Source organism: Dendropsophus ebraccatus, chromosome 1 (genome assembly GCF_027789765.1).
Source record: "Dendropsophus ebraccatus isolate aDenEbr1 chromosome 1, aDenEbr1.pat, whole genome shotgun sequence".
Classification (NCBI taxonomy): domain Eukaryota; kingdom Metazoa; phylum Chordata; class Amphibia; order Anura; family Hylidae; genus Dendropsophus; species Dendropsophus ebraccatus.
Genome location: NC_091454.1, coordinates 225,108,289 through 225,132,017, shown reverse-complemented (window position 1 = coordinate 225,132,017; position 23,729 = coordinate 225,108,289). Strand labels below are relative to the sequence as shown.

The 23,729-nt window shown below is 42.0% G+C and overlaps 1 protein-coding gene across 1 annotated transcript; it reads right to left on the bottom strand.

Moving 5' to 3' along the window:
• Positions 1–18,678: 18,678 nt before the first annotated feature.
• Positions 18,679–19,701, bottom strand: LOC138785322 (olfactory receptor 1J4-like). Its single transcript, XM_069961144.1, has one exon. The coding sequence runs from the start codon at positions 19,699–19,701 to the stop codon at positions 18,679–18,681; it is 1,023 nt and encodes a 340-aa protein (XP_069817245.1).
• Positions 19,702–23,729: the final 4,028 nt, after the last annotated feature.

The following is a 23,729-nucleotide window of genomic DNA, read 5'->3' as shown; positions in this document are numbered from 1 at the left end:
TCGTTATCTTTTCAATATCTCAAAGTCAATTTATTTTTTTTAGACTTCAATATTCACCATTACAGGGTCTATGCAGGAAATTCACCATTACAGGGTCTATGCAGGAAACTCACCATTACAGGGTCTATGAAGGAAACTCACCATTACAGTGTCTATGCAGGAAACTCACCATTACAGAGTCTATGCAGGAAATTCACCACTACAGGGTCTATGGGGGAAACTCACCATTACAGGGTCTATGCAGGAAATTCACCATTACAGGGTCTATGCAGGAAATTCACCACTACAGGGTCTATGGGGGAAACTCACCATTACAGGGTCTATGCAGGAAATTCACCATTACAGGGTCTATGCAGGAAATTCACCATTACAGGGTCTACGCAGGAAACTCACCATTATAGGGTCTCTGCAGGAAACTCACCATTACAGGGTCTATGCAGGAAACTCACCATTACAGGGTCTATGCAGGAAACTCACCATTACAGGGTCTATGCAGGAAACTCACCATTACAGGGTCTATGCAGGAAACTCACCATTACAGGGTCTATGCAGGAAACTCACCATTACAGCGTCTATGCAGGAAATTCACCATTACAGGGTCTATGCAGGAAAAAGGTCACAAATGCAGTGAAGGAGCATCAGTAGTCATTGGAGGCCAATGGAGGTCCAGCAATAGTCATTTGAGGCCAGTACAGGAGCAGCAGTAGTCAACATGGAGGCCAGGCAGGAGCAACAGTAGTCAATTTTTATGTCTCAGGAAAACACGTATGTCATATACACTCTCACAAGGGTGCCACTAAAGTACTTGGATATCTGTATAGCACTTAAAGCTATACCAATGCCACAGGGGGTGGGCTAGTACAACATTCTTGCTGATTGGATGTGTTTCGGGCATCATGGGAAAGCAATTTTCTCGCCCGGAACACTTTCTGTTTTCTAAAATGGGGGCTGCCATTTTAGAAAGCAAGAAAAAAAAAAATCTGAGCGGACTTCCAAAAATCCGAATACGATCGGACTCGGACTTTTTGGAAAATCTGACCCAGATCCCATACCAGCCGAACCGATTCGCTGCTCTCTACCAGTGTTGTCAATCATATTGTAGAAAAATGCCGGATGCCAACATTACGTCGTTCGTCGTTTCACAGTGTATTCTCCCAACATTTTATCCATAACATCAACTCCGCCTTTGGTTTTGTTCTAGCATTTTATTATCTCTGGCTTAGCTGCTAGTATCTCTTCAACCTCTCCTGTCATGTGCATAAATCATAGAAGCATGACTGATTTGTTCTTCTTTGGTACATATGAACATATGTACATGAACAAAATAATGATTATATCTGGGAAGAACAGGACATTTGTAGCTGAATGAACTTTAGTTTCTGAAACCAAGTAAAGGAGAAAGTCTTCCCACAGTGGATTCATATGAAGGAACAATTGTACCTCTGCAGCCTGTTAACATTGTAAAATTATGCAGCCTGACGAAGGTTAAGAGTCTCAAAACACAGGATTAGCCAGATATCCCTACGGGAAGGACCCAGCCAAGGGGTGGCTCCTGTAGGGAAACCACCAAAATCACCATATTAAGTGGCCCTATAAGTCAATGTGATGACAAGGGAAAATCAAAGCCAGGTATTCATCCACAGACAGCTGTTTCAGGATGTTGCCCCTCATCAGTGTGGAGCAAGATTCTTCCTAGGTGGGAGCAATGCCTAGTAATGCCATAAGAGAAACAGGGAGCATCTCAGGGAGACCAGCCAAAGATAACACCGCCAGCTGCTGGTTAAAACGTTCAATGCAGTGAAATCCTGGAGGGATATCTGGCTAGTCCTGTGTTTTGAGACTCTTAAATGAGGCTCCATCAGTTCTTCTTTTGCATATTCATGTTTCCCAGGCAGCAATGCACCTAGGATTTCACTGCATTGAGCGCTTTAACCAGCAGCTGGAGATGTTATCTTTGGCTGGTCTTCCTGAGATCAGCGATCCGTTTCTCTTATGACTCTACTAGGCATTGCTCCCACCTAGCCAGAATCCTGCTCCACACTGATGAGGGGCGACATCCTGAAACCGCTGTCTGTGGATGGCTACCTGGCCACAGGAGAGATAACTGTTGCCTGGCAGTTAGTGAAGGTGTATAACCACCTTAGGTGTGACATTAAGAACCTATTACACAAAGCGATTATTGGCCATATTTGGCCGATTATCGACCATTCAGTCAATAATCACTTAGTGTAAAAAAAAAAGCAATGATCAGCAGACATGCACAATGTCGGCTCATTGCTGTCTTTGAACTTCTTTCAACATGTATAAAGACAATGATATCAATGATCTGCTGCCGTTGCTCTGTGTAATAGGAGTGGTGACATCCGATCGTCCAGAGAGCCCCCCTGCAAATCCCCGTACCTCCCCCCTACTTACTCGCTTGCTGTCAGTGTGTGTGTAATAGTGCCTGCAGCGAGGAGGGAATGGGGAACAAGTGACTGCTAACCTAACAGGTCGGCAATTGTTTGCTCTCTCTGATCGCCGCATGTTACAGGGGCTTTAGTCTTTAGGCATTGGCTGTATCTGGATTCTAGTGCATAAGGATAACCTGACACCACCCATTGCTGTGTTGGGTTACCACACTCAATATAACCATGGCATGAATAAGAGAGCAATATACAGTATTCTAAACTATACCTTTGGTTCAATGAAGCACGAATGACTGATATCAATATTGTTAATCTATCACTTTTAGGCTGGGTTCACACTACATATATTTCAGTCAGTATTGTGGTCCTCATATTGCAACCAAAACCAGGAGTGGATTAAAAACACAGAAAGGATCTGTTCACACAATTGTGAAATTGAGTGGATGGCCGCCATATAACAGTAAATAACGTCCATTATTTCAATACAACAGCCGTTGTTTTAAAATACCAGCAAATATTTGCCATTAAATGACGGCCATCCACTCAATTTCAACATTGTGTGAACAGATCCTTTCTGCGTTTTCAATCCACTCCTGGTTTTGGTTGCAATATGAGGACCACAATACTGACTGAAATATACGTAGTGTGAACCCAGCCTAATTATTCTGTAAATATCAAGTAAAAAGAAGGAATTCTAAATAAAATAGCAACTCATCTTAAGAGATAGTGGACATTGTCTCTCTTTCACTGTACTTAATATCACTCTATACTGTAAAATATACTAACATCACTAGTCTCTAACTAACATAGTATAACCATGTCAATCTAAAGCATAAGACATAGTTTAAAGTTATAGTTGGTAGTAAGAGGGTAGATATATAGTATAAGGTTTGGACCACTGTACAGCCATCTTGTCTCAGGAAGTTAGTTCTGAGAATAACTTGTTTACTGCATTGCGGTAACATATGCTAGCATCAGTCATATAGATATATATACATTTGTAGGGAGAAGCAGAAGTATATTCTGGGATGTCACGTAGCTCTTTAGAAGTCACCATATAAGTTGAGGCTCAGAGACGGGAGGTGGGGGTTTCAGCTATATAAGCAGGAAATATAGGATAAGATGGTGGAGACCCTGGAAATGCTATCCATCTGCACACCAGGCTTGTGAGACCCCTCCCAGGAACATCTAGCACTGGACACATGAACTGAAAGACATTCTTCAACTCCAGATAATGGACTCTGCTTGAAACAACAACCTTTGTAAGATAACTTGTTATTCTTATCTGTACCTATAACTTTTGTATGCTCAGTATTTTTGTGCATTAAATCATTGCTCCTATCTTTTGAGAAAGAGCATATGGACTAAGCTTGTCATCTTCTTTACAACTGCTGTGTAAGAGGATACGTGAGTGGCCCAAATTCTAACATATACACAACTAAGCTTCATACAAGTAAAAATCTTTGGACTTTTTGGGGAAATTACAAATCACCTGGATATGGATAAAGGCAACCAGTTACCCGTCACTGAGATTGAGATATTGGGGTTCCCAGAAGTTACTGGCTACAAGGATTTTGCTTTATAGTAATCCTGACTGCCTACATCCTCACCCTCATGATAAATACTATGGTCATTGTGTTTGTGTCCATCAAGTCGCAGCTCTATTCTCCCATGTACTTCTTCCTCCAGCAGTTATCACTTGTTGAATCCATGTTTCCAGGTGTGATTGTTCCTAACATGCTGCATGTTATATGGTTAGGAGGTGCCAGAGTCTCTGTTAGGGCTTGTATAACCCAGGGATACTTCTACTGTGCCATAGGATGCTCAGAATGTCACTGTCTCATGTTACTGGGCCATTTGTAGCCCTCTTAGCTACAATACCATCATGGTTACGAGACATCAGCATCTCTCAGTCATCTTTGCTGGGCTTAACCTTCGTTGTCAGCTCCAGTTCTCTTGTGGAACTTTCCTATTCTTTCATAAATGCAATGCTGATCTTCTCTGTCCTCTTCTCTGTTTTATATTTGTATCTTTATAACAATTCTTGGCATCTCCTCTACAAAGGGAAGAAAGCCTTCTCCACCCGTAGCTCCCACTGTGGTCACCATATTTTTTGTCACATTAATTACTATCTACTCGGTCCCAGTGAATGGAGACATCTTGACTGAGATGAGCAAAATTTTCAAAGGTTTGGTTCGGCAGATTCGCCGAATTTGTCATAGAACTGTAAGAGAAATGGGAAACCCCCTCCTATGGCAAAGCCTTCTCTTTCAGGGCCGTCTCAGAACTATAGGAGCTGGTTCATAGAAAAGAAATATCATGGGTGGGCAGTGCAGAATGTAATAAAATGAAAGGAAACTGCAAAATGGCCATTCTTTTTTGTGAGTTGCCACTCTGCCCAAAAGGACTACCTCCCGTACTATATCCATTCACCAATCCCTAAGGAAAAGGCCTGGGGAGTAAAGCCCTCTTCCTGGAACCTGACTAAAATATAAGTTTTAATTCATAATCTAAAACTTATTTCCCAAAGTAGATTGAAATAAAATCACAACTAAAATCACAAACTCACAATGCTCTCATATATACTAGCTAGGTACAGTGTGGCCAGTCTGGTTCAAAGTGAACTTTATCAAAAGCCTAGCATAGTGTTATCGCAGGTTAAAAAAGAAGACTGCCTAGAGCCCCGTGTATATGTTTTGCTGCATCAGCAGTGTCCTCAGGAAGAATTTCTAACCAGACTATATGAACAACCTTGAACCCGGTCAGGAGGTAGATTACACTTCTTTGCGGGAACCACTGGTATGGTGGGCTGCTGCCATCACCATACCAGGTGTGTGGCCTTAGGGACCTTCTTTATCAGCAAAAGATGTGGGAGGAAGAAGAGCCACAACAACCTGCACAGGCCCTGCTGGAGATGCTTTAGGGTCTGTGTTTGACCTTCACCAGAATCAGAAGCCATCCATCTAGCTAACGTACCCACCTCAAACGGCTCCCCTACTTCTAAGGGAGTCCCCAAGTCAGCAGACATCATCTAATCATTTCCTCTAGTGGTAGTCCTTAAGTTGGCAGACACCATTAAATTTTTTCCTCTAATGCAAGTCCCCAAATCGGTAGACATCATCTCAACTTCTCCTCTGGTGGCAGTCCCCATGTTGGCAGACACATTTTCACCATGTACTTTAGAGGCAGTGCCAAAGTCAGGACAATCCATCTCCCCTTTTGATTTAGAGGCAGTGCCAAAGTCAGGACAAATCATCTCACCTTCGACCATTTGGAGGTCACCAAGTCCACAATGACTCCTGTTTTAATTAAAGATAAACTATTACAGGGAGCAGTATTAATTCCGGGATTGCTAATACCACTAAATACCGCTTCGTGTAATAGTTTATTTTAAAGGAGAAGTCTGGCGAGAATTTTTATTAAAGTATTGTATTGCCCCTCAAAAGTTATACATATCACCAATATACACTTATTACAGGAAATGCATATAAAGTGATTTTTTCCTTGCACTTACTACTGCATAAATGCTTCAATTCCATGATAACATGGTGATGGCATACATTTACATTATATGTCGTTAAGAGGCTAAAAAAATTGAACTCAATCATGTAACATCAAGAAGAAATTATAATTCTCAGAGGTGAAGGGAGACGATTGTCCCCAGATAACTGACTGCAATACATATTGAGCTATGCACCCCATATATTTCTTATGACTGGTCTCTTTCTTGTGCAGACATCACTGAATATGTATATTCTAGGATCCTGTACTCAAAGAGTCTTCAATGCCCAAACAGGAGAGTTGAACCATTGCAGGTAACCAACATCCATCCTGTCTTTTCCATGGTAAAATGATCTCTTTGACTGTTTTAGCCATGTTTAAACAATCTAATTAAAGTTGATATTTGTGAGTAGTCTGAAAGGTTCCCAGTCACATACAAAAGATCTTTTGTTCAGGAAGAAGTTCTCATTTAAGAACTTTTTTTTTAATTGTGGAAACAATTATATAAATAAAAAAAACTGCAAAAAATTTCACTTTAATTATAGATTTTAAATGTATGTCTAAATTTTCTTGATGCTGAACTTCATGCATTATGTCTACTTTATTCACTTATTGTTATCTTTGAAAAAAGATAAAATATGTTACAGTCATTCGTAGTTTTTTTTATATTTCCATTTGCTGGATGACACAATTACCCATCAATCTGCTCCATCTAATGTGTATGGCCGCCTTTGGGTTGTGTATTTCTACTAAACTAATTGTCAGGGAGCACTGACACCATTACTGTCCTAGTGTAGGGAACGTCTTTAATTCTGAGATGATTTATTTTTTTATTTGAACTTGTTTCTCAAATGCAACATAAAGCAACATCGTATATAGTCCTCATTAAAATTACCTATCAATACGCTGCCGCTCATTGAAGGATGAAATACACCCACCTAACAGGCTTTCTGTTCTCACAGAGTTATCTCAAAGTAGATGAGGGTAGATAAACAGGCAGACTGCAGAAGCTGTATAGGCAAAAGTAAACACCATATTTAAAATAGACCTGCTAAGAAAGTGTTTTCTGCATTATAATAAGTACAATGCAAAAATTCTATCTATCTATCTATCTAGACTTCTTCTTCTAATAGGTCTAGGTTACCAACCACAGCCTAGACCACTGCTTAGGGCTGCATTCAACTTCTTCAGCCATTAGTATTTAAATACACAACGATCTGACTCCAGCAGACTCAAATTGTCCTCATCTCTAACGGGAACCGTAATAAGCAGTCATATATAGATCACTGCATTTATCTCTTCACTTTGTTGGTGCAGCTTGCGTATAGTAGATGTGTCCTGGCAGCCAAGGAGGCCTAAAGAAGACGTGGAGTCATGACAACATCATAAGGGTGAGGACTGGACCACTGCACCACTAAAAAGCCAACCTCAAAGCCAGCCAATAGCGTTAACATTTATTTTTTTTAGTCTACAACTAATAGGATGAAAGAAAATGTTCACAGGAATATATAACTTCATCACCACAGATATTGGGCATTGTCACTGTACTTCTATCAGTCTACATTCAACTTCAGTCCTTACAAACCTCTGGACTTCATATTTTGAAAAAACACACTTGGATATGAATGAAGCCAACCAGTCATCAGTCACAACGTTCATATTATTGGGGTTCCCGAGAGTTAAAGGCTACAAAGCTGTTGCTCTGTTTATTATAATTCTCATTGTCTACATCCTGACCCTCATGATAAATACGATGGTCATTGTGTTGGTGTCTATCAAGCCGCAGCTCCATTCTCCCATGTACTTCTTCCTCCAGCAGTTATCACTTATTGAATCCACTTTTGTTTCTGTGACTGTTCCTAACATGCTGCGTGTTATATGGCTGGAAGGAGCCACCATCTCCATTGCTGGTTGTATAACCCAGGCTTATATATATGCGGCCATGGGATGTGTAGAATGTCACCTCCTCACAGTAATGGCTTATGACCGGTATTTGGCCATTTGTAACCCTCTTCGTTACACCACCATCATGGATACAAGACTTCAGCGTCTCTTGGTCGTCTATTGTTGGGTTTGCGGTTTCCTCCTATCCCAGATAACTCTTAACCTTCTTTTACAGCCTGAGTACTGTAGATCCAATGTAATAGATCATTTTTTCTGTGACCCAGTTCCATTTATTGACCTTGCTTGTTCCTACAAAGTGGCCTTACAGTTGGAGATTCTGATCATCTCCGTCCCTATAATTGTCATACCTTTTATTTTAATTATTATCAGTTATATTTGTGTCTTTGTAACGATTCTCGGACTCTCCTCTACAACGGGAAGGAAGAAAGCCTTCTCCACCTGTAGCTCCCACCTCAGTGTGGTCGCCATGTTTTTTTTAACAACAATCACCATCTATTCAGTCCCTGTGAATGAAAACACCTTAAACATTATCAAATTCCTTGCCGTTCTGTACATTGTAGTCACTCCTCTGTTGAACCCGTTTGTATACTGCTTGAGGAACCAAGAAATGAGAACCATCTTAGGGAAGATATTTCATTGGAGGATTATAAAGAATGATGAATAATAGATAACAATGAAAAGGAATAAATGTTGTAAACTTCATAGATCTGTTCTTTTCAAAGATATCTATTAATTGGTCTTAGATATTGGTATTCACATAAAAAGTTATACATTTTGGGTTTTGAGGAACATCACAAATCACCTGAATCTGATGGAAGCCAACCAGTTATCAGTCATTACGTTCTTGATTATTGTTGAGTAAGCTTTAGAATGCTTGAGTGCTCGTTTCTCAGGTCTACCATTTTTCAATGCTTGGAATCTTGAGCCAAGTAACAAGCCCTAATGAAATCAATGGGGGACTCAACCATTTAACTAGGCGCTCCCTGTTTGCCAGAGCTGATGGTGTCTGGTTAATCTATTGCATTTTTTTGTTCTAAAATTTTGTATATTTCATCTCTTTTAAGGGAATCTGCAAGCTGTAAATCACATCCCAAACTATAACATTTTTAGATAGCTGTAAAGTCAAGACGAGACATGGTACTTTTCATACATATCAGAATGTAGAGAAATAAAGCGTCAAAGAGGCTTTCTCAAGCTCCTGATCTGACTCTTCTCTCCCCCTCCCTGCTTGCTTGACAAAGGATGTTTCTATGAAATATACAAAATTAGAACAAAACTAATGTAATAGGTATCTGCAAGACACATTAAAACGCTGGCTGTATTTGCTGGCAATTGACTACATACCGCCAGGGTTCTAATGTGTCTGGCAGAAAACTTTTGCATTTTTTCATTGTAATCTTTGTATATTTCCTTTAAAGATCCCTTTAAAGAAAATGCAAAAATTTGCATGAAAAAATGTTAAAAGGTTTTTGCAAGACACATTAGAACTCTGCTTTGCATTCTCAGACAATCACTGCACTGTCCCAGTCTAAACCAATGATTGGCTGAGCGTGCTGTCACAAGACGAGACGAGGAACAGAGCTGACTCTGAAGGGCATTAAGAGGATGCAGGCAGGTAAGTATGGCTGTGTTGTTGTTGTTTTTTTTTTGTATTACAGTTTCCCAGAAGTAATTGGCTGCAAGGCTGTTGCTTGCTTTATTGTAATTCTGGTTGTACATCCTTGTGTTGGTACATTTTCCTCCAGCATTTTCCTCCAGCAGTTATCGCTTGTTGAATCCATGACTTACTGTACTTCCTCTGTGTTTTATGGAATGCTGAATGTCACTTCCCAACAGTCATGGCTTACGACCAGTACCTCACCATTTGTAGCTCTCTTAGCTGCAATGCCATCATAAATTCAGCATCTCTTGGTCATCTATTGTTGGGTTTTAAGCTTCCTCCTGACCCAGAACTGTGGTTCCAATGTGTTTGACCATTTTTCTGTGATGGTGGTACTTATGTTTAAAGAAGCACTCCCGCAAATATTTTATCAGCCCCCCAGATGCCCAGATACTCACTTGCAATGGCCACTATTCTGAAGAGCTGATTCATTGCAGCACCTGGTAACGCTCATGTCCAGCAGCAAAGGAGGCCGGTAATCAGATTCCTCAATGCATCCCTAGGAGTGCTCTCATGGAGATGCATTGAAGACTCTGACTTCTGATCAGTGACATAAGTACCATTGGGATTTGAACGGTGTCGTGGCACCAGAATCAAGCCATGCCATGGGGAAACCATTGCTGAATACATGCCATCCGGCAGTGTGCAATTTTCCTAATCTTCCAAATTGCATCAAACTTGGAGATGCTGATCCGCTTCTTCCTTATAATTGTAATATTTGTAACAACTCTTCACATCTCCTCTACAATGGGAAGACAGAATGCCTTCTCCACTTGTATCTCCCACCTCACTCCCCCTCCTAAGGGAGTACCTTCTTTAACTCCTTAAGGACACATACTCTATGTTGAGGTATTTTGTTTTTATGCCATCCAGCATGTGGTGAAATCGATGTCTTAGCTTAATTCTCGGGATCAATATAATCATTATCGCTGAGGGCAAGTGTCAGGCAACCACTTATACGCCCTATTGACAGTCCATTAGTTTTGTCATTGCTTTTTTATTCCCTCTGTCCACCATACGTTCACTTTGGTTCAGTACAAAAATGTTGCTATTTTTCATTCCCACCATCAAAAAAATATAGGAAATAATTAAAGTTTATAAATACATTTACCCCATAGTGGTGACTAGAGATGAGCAAACCTCGAGCATGCTTGAGTCGATCCGAACCCGAACTTTCGGCATTTGATTAGCGGTGGCTGCTGAACTTGGATAAAGCCCTAAGGCTATGTGGAAAACATGTATATAGTCATTGGCTGTATCCATGTTTTCCAGACAACCTTAGATCTTTATCCAACTTCAGCAGCCACCGCTAATCAAATACCGAACGTACGGGTTCGGATCGACTCAAGCATGCTCGAGGTTCGCTCATCTCTAGTGGTGACATTAAAAGTAAAATTAGGCCCACTGACCTTAGGTGATATGAGATCTTATATTATATGTACATTTTAACATATAATTTACTATTATTATTATTATTATTATTATTATTTTTTTTTTTTTTTTTTATTATTTTTTTTTTTAATGGCATCTCATTGATAGCAAATGACACATAGTTCGCCACTTGTGAAGAAAAGAGTGGGACGGTCACGCCCATACACCATCAGGGGTATCCCCCTTCCCTGTTCATTTAAGCTGGAGACAGCTTAAACACCCCAAGAGATGCACGTGTGGATTGCGTGTTGCACTTCTGCACTATTGTTGGAACAATAACCTGTTGTGTATGTATCAGTGTCTTGGAAAAGGCCAGAGGGTCAGATTCAGCAAGGTTTTTAAACATATTATTTACTTCATTTGTATTTCTTTAAGAAAATAGACTACAGTGGGAGAATTTAAAATTGCCACTTTTTTGTTTAATACCATCAGTGTAAAGCCTTCTTGAATCTGGTCTTTCTTTATTTTTCCTCTTTTGCTGATGGGGTTTTATGGCCTATTTTATTGAATCCCGATTGACCAGGTTTAAATTTCTACTTTTTGGAAGTTGGAAGGCCCATTCAGCTCAACTGTCGGATTACAGTCATTTTACTTGACAAAAGAAAAAAAAAGGTTCTGGGGGGTGTAAAAATTTGGGTAAAAAAAGGAAAGTCCCGCTACAGTTACCAAGCTCCACTTTCTGTGCTAGGCCCTCAGGGTCAAAGAGATTCCAAGTGCCTGTCAGTCATTCAATTTCCGCCATGGACAGCGGTGAACCTTGGTGGATTAGCGGAGTAATATTAATTTTCTCCCAGGTCAGCAGTAAAGATTGGTAAATGACAGGACAGCAATAGACATTGGTAAATGAGCAGCGTATAATGACACTTTCTCCTAGGACATCAGTGGAAATTGGTGGACCAGCAGCTTCAAATCAACTTTTCTCCTAAGGCTATGTTCACAGTACGTAAAAGTACAAGAACAACGGCCGTACTTTTTGTGGGGTTGAACAATGCCTTATTTTTAATGGGATCCCGGCCGGAGCGTATACACATCGTACACGCTCCGGCTGTGATCCGTGCGGCGCCGCAAATAACTGACATGTCAGTTTTCTGCGGCCGCAATTCAATAAATTGTGGCCATAGGAAACCCTGTAAGCTCACACAGTGAAGTGAGCGGCTCCGGCCGCTCGCTTCACTGTGTGCTATGGGAAGCTCTGATGCGGGCGTGCGCTGATGCGCCCGCATCAGAGCTTTGCAACCGGAAAGATCATCTGGCCCGTACCTAAGTACCGGCCGATATGATCCGGGCAGAGGCCGGCCGTTCCGTGACCCTTACGTTTTGTGAACATAGCCTAAGACTGCAATGGGCGTTGGTGAATCAGTGGTGTAAGCTTACCTTTTCTCCATGGACATCGGTATATCAACGGCGTTAATTGACACTCTCTGCCAGAACAGCAGTAGACATTCTAAAACGGAAGCCCCATTAGGGGCAATGATCCTAGAAGGCTCCAGAACAGACACATGGATGTAGCAGCATAAATCAGCATAAATCATTCTTAACCCTGAAGGCCTAGGAAAAACACTGGGAGGTGGCAATGGCATCACTCGGATTCTCTTCGACCCTGAGGAAACTAGCACAAACACTGGGGGGTGGCAAGTGCAGCACTCTGACTCTCTTCGACTCTGAGGGGCTTAGAACAGACATTTGAGGGTGGTAACTGTAGTGGCATTTTCCTTTTTTTTTTTTTTTTTTTTAAATAGAGGAGAAAAGAAAGAAAGGCCCCAATGAATACACACACAGAACCTATTTTTATTTTATTTTTTTAACATGTCAAGTAAAATTATTGTAATCTGACAGTTGGGCTGAATGGGCCATCCGATTGCCAAAAAATCTAAATGAACACCTAGTCAATTGAGATACACTTAAATAGACCGGAAAACCCCACCCACAAAAGCATTGACCATGTGATGGAGAATGAAAGAGAGAAAAGTCCAGATTTGAGAAGGTTTTACATTGATTATATTAAATAGGAGAGTTGAAAAGTTTCCAACAACCTCATAGGAGGTATAGCAATTTCTACAATGTGGCAGCCGGCAGGGACTGGGGGGAATTGATTACAAGTAGGAACTAACCTTCCCCCATGCCCGCGGTGAGTGGCGAGACCAGCCTTTGGGACCCCGCCCCCAGCTCTGGGACCTCCGACACTGGCACATCATGACCCAGCTGATGGACTTGCTACTCAGCCAGGCAGTGACTAAGGCGGGACACCACACCAGTCACTCATTGGCTGAGCAGCCAGTCCATCAGCCAGGAAAGGCCTTTTCCCCTGAGTTGTAACATTATCACAACTTGGTGGAAAATGCTTTTTGGTGAGGGTCCCAAACCCGATCCTGCCACTCACCACAGGGAGAAGTAAGTTCCTACTTGTAATCAATTTCCCCCCTGCCGGCTGCCACATTTTAGAAATCGCTGGACTTCTCCTCTATGTTGGAGAAGATTTTCCCACTGTACTGAAACCCCTAATCGGAATGACCGCCCCACCCTCGCTTTGATCACTCCCAAAAAAGCTCATTCTAATGGTACATTCACATGTCGCTCCAGGGCTGCTGAGTAAAACCATTAGTGGATCTTTATGCCTGTCGGAACTACATAGTATTTGGGAAATATCCAGGTTAAGAGTTAAACTAGGTAGTTCTGCACTGAACTTTGTATAAGCCGCCCACCCCATAGTACCAAAAGGTGGCAGAGGTTTATTGTTTATGTTTATTTTTTAATTTTATTATTGTTGTAATTCTGCCTTATGTACATGCTCGTGATTGGGAGTGGATGGGCTACCACATTATACCTGCTGCTCTCTATCCAACATAACAGGACAGGTAAAAAAAATCACAGAAGGGGTATATACTAACTCTAAAACTTGACTTTTAATAAATATTATCTTAAAAAAGAATACAGCCCCACAACAAACAAAGAAAGAAAGGAGCCCCCTATCAAATAATAGTCCTCCTGGGAAGGTAAAAACACCCAGGTGATACAATAATAAGGGTAAATCAAACTCTCTTACCCATCAGATGTATAGGATATGGTATCACTCCGGATGTTGACAGGGAGAGGACAAATGATTAGTTACAAACAAAAAACACCAAACACACATGGAGACAGCCGGGCTCAATGCTTAACCCTATCAGTCCCTCATAAGTGAGTGTTGCGACTAAAGCCTACTCCCACAGGGTCTATGGAGCACTCGCCCTAAAAAGAGCCACTGCTATACCTGCTATACCTCCCGGGACTCCGCCAGTGAGAGTGGTGAGAGCCGGTATACATCTGATACACAGACCACTGTCTGGATCAGTTGACACCCCTTTGTTTGAGAGGCTCACTAGCCTGGATATAACTGTTTGTGTTTTCGTGTGTAATGTATATTTTTTGGTTTTAGTCCTGTTGTATTGCTTGTTGATATTTCTCCCTGAGGAATCCAATGTTTGGAGGAAACGCGTCGGAGACTTTAAGGGCATAATTTTTTTTTTTTTTTTCCCTAAAGGGACTAATAGGGACTGACCAAGGGGTAGATCGGGGTAGGGGTCGCTCTTTTTAGGGCGAGTGCTCCATAGACCCTGTGGGAGTAGGCTTTAGTCGCAACACTCACTTATGAGGGACTGATAGGGTTAAGCATTGAGCCCGGCTGTCTCCATGTGTGTTTGGTGTTTTTTGTTTGTAACTAATCATTTGTCCTCTCCCTGTCAACATCCGGAGTGATACCATATCCTATACATCTGATGGGTAAGAGAGTTTGATTTACCCTTATTATTGTATCACCTGGGTGTTTTTACCTTCCCAGGAGGACTATTATTTGATAGGGGGCTCCTTTCTTTCTTTCTTTGTTGTGGGGCTGTATTCTTTTTTAAGATAATGTTTATTAAAAGTCAAGTTTTAGAGTTAGTATATACCCCTTCTGTGATTTTTTTTTTGTTATTAGTGTGGTATATTATATGTCAGCAATCATTTGCAAGCGTATTTCTGTGATTTTATAACAGGACAGGTAGCCTAATAGTCCACCGAACTAGCGCCTGCCTCACTCTCTATGGACAGATGGACACTACTGTTCGCGACTATTGGGCTCTTGCTACTCATTCTCCTCTTTGTGAACTAAGCTGGAAAGATTGTATCTGCATGTAGCCTTTATGCCCGTCCTCCCCTTTCATTCTGTTTGAATTGCAGCTTTGGTTTGCTGCATACTTTCTTTTTCATTGTGTATGATTATAAAATTGAATAAATCGTTTACAAAAAAAAAAAGTGGCAGAAACACAGCTGCGCACAGGCTGAGGGTTTTAAAGGGTACTCCAGTGGGGGGGGGCACTTTTGTGCTGGGACCGGGCAGGTCCCGCATCGCAGCGCTCCGGTGCCCGGTTCCCGGCCGCTTCCGGGTGTCTGACGCGGGCCCGAGATGTGACGTGGCTTAGCGGACCTGAGACGTCACGTCTTGGGCCCGTGTCAGACACCCGGAAGCGGCCGGAAACCTGCCGCTGCAACCGGGGAGGTGAGTGGACGTCTTTTCCCTTGGCCACCTCCTCCCCGGTCCCAGCAAAAAAAAGTGCCCCCCCCCGCTGGAGTACCCCTTTAATCATCAGAAACCAAGAAGCAATCATTCACAGATTAATGCACCATAAATAAGGTAACCTGCCCTTTAGCTTTAGAAGTTCCTGATATCATGTTTAGAGGACATCATCCTCTGTGATATATACTCCATCAAGAACCCTTGCTACAGCTTGAAACTAGTCAAGAAACCACAAGAGCCATTAAAATCTCACACAAGTACCCTATCAGGAACCATTGTGCAAGCTCTAAGTACCCTTGTGATATGTTAAAAATCACAAGAACGGTTACCATGCATGTCTACACCAATGGTAAGATTTTTTGGCACAAGTGCCACAGATGGAACCCCACGGCTATGGTAATAAGAAGGGAAATGTCCTCTTTGAGAACCATAGTCAAGGGGATGTGTGTCTGGATAATCCTGTTCTTGGGGCATGGGTTGCACATTGCACTTTGGCGAGGCATTAAGCTGGCGTTGATAATATGGGCTATGTTGGAAATGCTTTTGCATGGGCTCTAAAATAATGGGGGGTGTAAAGTAGAACTTACTAAGTTGCCCCTAGCAACCAATAAGATTCCACATTAAATTTTTTACAAATTCCTTGGAAAATAAAAAAAAAGGCGGAATCTGGAGCAAATGAGACAGTTGTACTTTTCATTAGTTTAATAAATTTCTCCCTATATTATCCGAATTGACTATTGGTATTTGCTACAGGATTATCCAATTAATTTTTGACATAAGCAATAACATTACTTAAAAAAAAAAAAAAAAACACAATTAAGGTGGGGAAATATTTTATTAGGACTTTACTTTGATAGAGACTGGTACATGCCTTGGGGGTCCCAGTTCTTCCAGTCAGTGGGTTGTGGCGCTCCATATGCGAACGCATACTGTATCCCGACCCACTTTATGGTTACAGATGTTACATATGGCAGAATGGTCTTTTCCACCACCAAGATGGAAGAATTGCCACACCGCTGAATGTCAGTGGACGGTTCCTATGAGTAGGTACACTGGTAGCCTCTCCTGGACTGCTGCTGCCACCTTGGGATACATGTTGAGTGGCAGGGTCTTTCTCATGTCTTTTGGCTGATGCTCTATGCCTACCCCTTTTCCTTCCTGACCCACAATCTTTGGATGGAACCCAACGCTGGGTCGGTGGCCGAGACACAAGTTCATCCTCTTATGTTGACAGATTATGTCATTTGTCGATGTGGATTCCACTTGGGGTCCTCTCCAAAGCTTTCTTCCTCCATAACCATGCAGTGCAAACCTGTACTGCGGCCAGAAGCTGCCCCTACCTGGCTCTACTCATTGCTCTAAGGCACGTCAACCTCTGGAGTCTCAAAACTTCCTTCAACTTGTTGCCCCCCAGGAGAATCCTTAAAAGGTCCTACAAATGTCTAGGGAAGCTGCTAGAATCCGCAGCAGCTCTCTTGCTGACGGCACTGGTAATTGCAATTGGGTCTCAGACACCCAATCACCACTCCCACGAGTCTGTTTGACTGGGAGCACTTTCTGTGATACTGGCCCTACCCTGATAAGGGCCAGATTTTTTGGCACACTTGGACATCATGTATTTATTTTTAAAGGGAAGAAAATAAATCTTTTTATTGTATCGCAATTAGGTGAAACACCTATATACTGTACACTGGCTGCCAGGCTCCCACAAAAAACAACCCACAATCAACTTACAATCTAACCTCCTCCCCTCTCCTTTATGTCCTAATATCTCGCTATTGCTCCCCCTGCTCTGCTCTAACAGCCTGCTACAACCTACTCTCCATTACACACAGCCAATTTCCTGCCTCCAGGAAGCAAAAAACCCTATATAGGAGGGGGAACTGCTGACATCACAAAGGGGTTTGCAGGTAATTGGACAGGCAGAAAGGATTATAGTTAATCCCTTGCTCAGCCGAGTGACAGTACTATAAGATAACATGTGCGGCCGCCATGTTTAGCGAATTTGGTAACCAATCACTATGAATTTGCATCACCAGATTAGTTTCACTCATCTCTACCTATGCAGTTGTGGTTCAATTTAAGGCTTTGTTTTAAAAATCACTCCTGGTTTTGGTTGAAAAAAGACAGACAAAAATACTATCGGGGGGGGGGGGGGGGGGTGATTTATGAAAACTGGTGTACTCGTATTCTGATCTTAAATTAGGCCCCGCCTCCTTTCTCCAGCCAAATCCTTTAAGAGCCGCACGCCTCTTACTGAATCCATCTGTACTGGGTACCGAACCAAATCTACACTAGCTTCCAGCAGATTTGGATAATCATTTACACCTGCGAGCACGGGAGGAGCTCCCTCTGCCCGCCCATCTGGCAAGCGGGGGATACGGCAGGATACGGAAGGGGTGAAACTGCACCTTCTCCCTGGTGTACCCCCCTGATGGACTCTTTGTAAATATCTTACTATGTGTAAACATAGACAAAACAAGAACCTTTTTAATATAATTATATAGCGGACAAAACTATGTCGCCAGCCTTTGACCATTTTCCATTAGCTCAGCTGTGGTTTTTCAAAAGAAAACTTTTTTCCAATACACCAGAGAAGAATTTTCCCCCTCCTCTTGTCTCAAAGACATTCCGACAGCCACCAGCTCCTCAGCACAGATGATCCCACTGTTTCAGTACACTTTTTCGGGCCTTTCTATCCCTGCCTGCATCAGCAACCTTCCCCTAGTGTGAACAGAGGTCTCAATCTGTGGACGTTTTTACCCACTCCACCTGTCTCAATGACGTCCTCACAGCCACCAGCTCCTAAGTACAAACAGTTCCAATGCTGGGACAGAAAAAGGCAGATAGTAAAATCTTTGAGCCTTCCTATCCTTCTCTGCCTGAAGCAGCAACCTCACCCTACATCAAGCAGCATAATGGTGGTGGGAAGCATGAGCTTCATTGTTATACACCAGTGTCACATGTCCAGCCTGACCATTCACAGACCCTACAGAGCATGGCTGGGATTGCTAGGGCAAACCATGATGCATCAGAGTTTGCTGATTGGCTGATGAGTCGTCAGCTCAGCAGCTTTTCAACAAACTTTATTACTGTTCTCGAATCCATTCGTATCTATGAACACACGACTTCAGGCATGAACCCGAACTTTGCGTTTCAAGTTTGCACAACTTTTTGGGAACAAAATCCCTTTAATAGCTTCTTGTTGGAAGCGTATTTAGTAAGAGAGACCTTCGAGATCAGATTTTGTCTTGGTAACAAAACCGCATAGGAATCTTTGAGCTGCAATATGTTATTTCAGCTACATAACTGTTTTTTTTTATTATTTCTCTATTTTTTCTTTGACTAAATAAATTCTCCAAGATGGCTCTCATTTCTTGGTTCCTCAAGCAGTATATGATGGGGTTGAACAGAGGAGTGACCACAATGTACAGGAATGAAATGAATTTGTTCAGGGTCAAGGTGTCTCTATTGGCTGGAACCATGTAGATGGTGATGAGGGTTCCATAGTACACGGTGACCACAGTGAGGTGGGAGCTACAGGTGGAGAAGGTTTTCTTCCTGCCACTTGCAGAGGAGATTCCGATAATTGTTATAAAGACATAGATGTAACTGACAATTACTAGAATAAAAGGTATAAGAATTATAGGGATGGAAAGGAGCACGATCTCCAACTGTAAGGAGAATTTAGAACATGTAAGTTCAACAAAAGGAACGAGATCACAGAAAAAATGATTGATCACATTGGATCCACAGAAATGAAGTTGACAAAGAAAGTTAAGAGTGATCTGTATCAGGAGGAAGCTGAAAACCCAACAATAGACGACCAAGAGACGCTGAAGTCTTGTATCCATGATGGTGGTGTAGCGCAGAGGGTTACAAATGGCCAAGTACCTGTCATAAGCCATTACTGTGAGGAGGTGACATTCTGTACATGTTGTGGCACAATATACATAGGTTTGGGTTATACAACCAGCAATGGAGATGGTGGCTCCTTCTAACCACACGACACGCAGCATGTTAGGAACAATCACAGACAGGAACACGGATTCAACAAGTGATAACTGCTGGAGGAAGAAGTACATGGGAGAATGGAGCTGCGGCTTGATGGACACCAACACAATGACCATAGTATTTATCATGAGGGTGAGGATGTAGACAATCAGGATTGCCATATAAAAAGCAACAGCCTTGTAGCCAGTAACATCTGGGAACCCCAATATCAAGAGCTCAGTGAATGACGACTCATTGGCTTCATTCATAGCCAGGTTTATTGCAATTTTCCAAAAATATTTATCCTATTTGTATTTAAGGTACATTTATGTTTTACATGGTCTGTCCAAAGGTATTCTCTTGCTATGAAAAACATGGATTGCAACTTAAATGTTGGTTTCTTTTAATGAATTACCACCCCTGTTTAGACAATACAAGCTCTTTAAGTGTGGGATCCTTTAACTTCTCCGTAATCCTCATGTGCCATGTATTCCATAGTCAGCTGCATACAGTAATATCTGCTTCAGCACGAGGAAAATGTGTGGAACGTATCAGGCCATTAATAAGAAATGTATGAGGTGCATTGTTCTGAGCTCTTTATGTATTGCAGTCGGCTATCTGGGGACAATCGCCTCTCGTCATCTCTGAGAATCGTAATTGTCCCTCAACGTAATCTATAATTGTTAAGGAAAAATCAGTAAACTGAATTATATTTTTTAATGTATTTTTAAAGTGTAGAACAACTGAAATTCAAAGGGGCCCATAAATTTATATAAGGATGGAGCCTTTATTTAAGGATGGAGCAGAGAGGCTGTATAGTGTCCTGATTAGTGATGAGCGGACCTGGGAATATTCAGGCTTGTCTGGTTCAAACTCAGAAAGAAAAATAAATTGCTGACCCAGACTTTTATCAAAAGTTGTGCACAGACCCAAACCCCATTAAAGTCAACGAAGGCCTTAATTTTGGGCCCTAAAATGGCTGCAAAATAGGTAAAGGAGGGGGTAGGGGGCTGGAAATGCAACTAAAATGGGGAAAGAAAAAGACAATTGTCCTGGCAATAATGGGGTAGGGAAAGTTTTTAAAATAATAACTTAAAAAAATATAAAAGAAATTATTAAATAGATGGAACAACTTAAAAATATTGAAATAGGATGCAGACATCCAGGTGGAGAAGAAGAAAGAAAAGGTGGAGGTGACGGTGGAAGGCATAGGCCGAGGAGGGGGCTGCTTAATCAGACACCGGGACCGACAAGTCGTCTGGGATCCACACCTTGTTCTTTTGGGAATGTCTGTTTGTCCATGTTGGCTGTGGATAGGTATACTCTGGCCAGGTGTCCAATTTGTAAACCCAAAAAATAGAATGAGGAGGAGCCATCATTCAGCACCATGAGATGTGTTGACACATACTCACCCACCACGTACTTATTCTGCCTCCTGCTAACACATGACGGATCTGCTGATCTGGTGTTGGTGCGCCGAGGCCCGGGTTACTGGAACTGATGTTGGGCCAGCTGGTGGGTTCTGGTGTTTTAGAGGCTTCGTGTCACGGTGACCAGGAGTAGCAACACCCACCCCCGGATACACAGCAACCAGACCTTGGTTAGAACTAAGATGAGGTGCAAGGTATATGTGGAAGTGTGGCGGTAGAGAGTTCTACTTTAACCCCTTAGCGACCCATGACATATCTGATACGTCATGGCGCCGCGGGGGGTGTTCAGAGCGGCGCTGATCCCGGCTGACACGTGCAGCCGGGCAGTGCCTCTGTTAGCCGGCACGGGTCCCGTTGCCGCGCTGGCTAATTAAGCACTTCAATGCAGCTGTCAAACCTGACAGCTGCATTGAAGTGCTTTATGCACACTATCCCTGGTGTCTAGTGGGTCGGATCTCCCCCCCGCGATGCGATCGCGGGGGGGAGATCCGTTCTTCTGCCCGTGCCGGGCCTCAGCGTCGGAATGACGCTGGTCCCGACTCGGCAATAGATTGCTATGGCCTGCAGCAGGCCATAGCAATCTATGACCGATCTGATGCATCTTTGCTGTGTATATACACAGCATTGATCTCTATGAGAGATCATTGCTATGTATATACAAGCCCCCCAGGGGGGCTTCTAGTCCATGTAAAAAAAAAAGTAAAAAAGTGTTTTTATTAATAAAAAATCCCCTCCCCTAATAAAAGTCCAAATCACCCCCCTTTTCCCATTTTATAAATATAAATTAATAAATAAATAAATAAACATATTTAGTATCGCCGCGCGCGTAATCGCCCGAACTATTAATTAATCACAATCCTGATCCCACACGGTAAACGGCGTCAGCGCAAAAAAATTCCAAAGTGCAAAATTGCGCATTTTTGGTCGCATCAAATCCAGAAAAAATGTAATAAGTCGTATATGCGCAATCAAGGTACCGATAGAAAGAACACATCATGGCGCAAAAACTGACACTTCACACAGCCCCATAGACCAAAGGATAAAAGCGCTATAAGCCTGGGAATGGAGCGATTTTAAGGAACGTATATTTGTTAACAATGGTTTGAATTTTTTACAGGCCATCAGATACAATATAAGTTATACATGTTATATATCATAGTAATCGTAACGACTTGAGGAACATGCATAACAAGTCAGTTTTACCATAGGATGGACGGCGTAAATGCAAAACTCCCCGAAATCAAAACAAATTCTTTTTTTTTTCAATTTGACAGCGCAAACGATTTTTTTCCGGTTTCGCAGCATATGTTATGGAAAAATAATGCCGGTCATTGCAAAGTACAATTGGTTTTGCAAAAAATAAGCGCTCATATACGTCTCTAGGTAAAAAAAAGGAAAGCGCTATGGACTTTTAAACTTAAAATGGAATAAGCAAAAGCGCAAAAACGAAAATAGGCTTTGACCTTAAGGGGTTAAGCAACTTTCAAACTGTACTTGAAAAAGATTTCTTCTTGAACAGTTGCAAACAGTGCTCAGGTACTTCTCCAACAGGTAGAAAGGTGAGTTGATAGAAGAAACAGTAACAGATGTCAGGGATGGGATAAGAGGGCCCTTGCCTAGTGTACTATGTTCTCTGCGGGGATGTGCTGAAGTGTCTTTAGAGCGTTTAAAAAATCCTCGTATTCACATTTGGGTTGGTCCCAGTTATGTCACCTAACCCCCTTTTGCCCCTCAGTGTCGGGTTTCCTTCCTTCTGGCGTAGTACGTGTGCCAGGTTCCTGCTCCAGGTGTAGCTGACTTGTAGAAAGCTTCCTAAAAAGCTGAGAGTCTTGTCAGTAGAGAGCGGCTTTCTGGCACTGTGCTCTACTGCAGGTCCAGTCTTAAATTTATCTGTCCCTTTTCTCTAAGGTAGTCAACTGTCCTGTGATAGCTGTAAAATCCTTGGCATAGGAAAAACTATATACATACAGTGAACCGAGTATAGATGAATGAATCAAACTTGCCTCAAATAGTAAGAAATAACAAAGGGCCCCAAGTATCTTATGTATAAAGTCCACAGAAATAGTATTATTTCTAGACATTCTATTTGCATGAATTTTCCTCTTGCACAAATGGTGATACATTTTCCGTCACTATAAAACTCAATGGGATTCCAATCCTTAGACGTCTCTATAGGAGAAAAATAAAAATAAAAACAAACAAACAAACATAGCAGAATGGAGCTGCTGCTTGATGGACACCGACACAATGATCATAGTAATTATCAGGGGGGTGAGGATGCAGGCAATCAGGATTATAATAACGAGAACAACCGTCTTGTAGCCAGTAAAATTAGGGAACCACCAATAATAAGAAGTGACTAATGTCTGAGTTCATTCATAACTGGGTTATTTTGTAATTTTCCAAAAATATTTTGATTTCTATTAATAAAGTTACATGTAAGCTTTGTTTATTTCTTATTGTTCTGGATGCTCCATCTATTAGGGTGCTGCTAGGTTTTCACATAATTATTAGAAATGCGCTCACTTTGCGCTCGAGTATTGGTGCACTCGAATGAATAATGCATGGTGCTGGCATGTTTAGCGGCTTTAATTAGCCAATAAACATGCGGGGAAGGGGACGGCACGTCTTGCTATGCCACAGACAGCAGTGATTGGTTGGCTGTATCAGGTGATCTGGGTGTATATAGACCCTGATTCACAAGGAGAGATGCTGGAGCAGAAAAAGAGGTAGTGTAGGCTTAGTGTGGTTAGTCAGGTAGACAATTAGGTTCAACAAAAACCAAACATTCTTGTTTTAGGACTAGTCTGACTAGGTTTCTGCTGTACACTATAGTACCAATATTATACAGCGATTACTAGCTGGCT

Bases quoted from the DNA above. Each gene is read 5' to 3' on its own strand.
- LOC138785322 (XM_069961144.1), bottom strand. From the start codon at position 19,701: ATGAATGAAGCCAATGAGTCGTCATTCACTGAGCTCTTGATATTGGGG.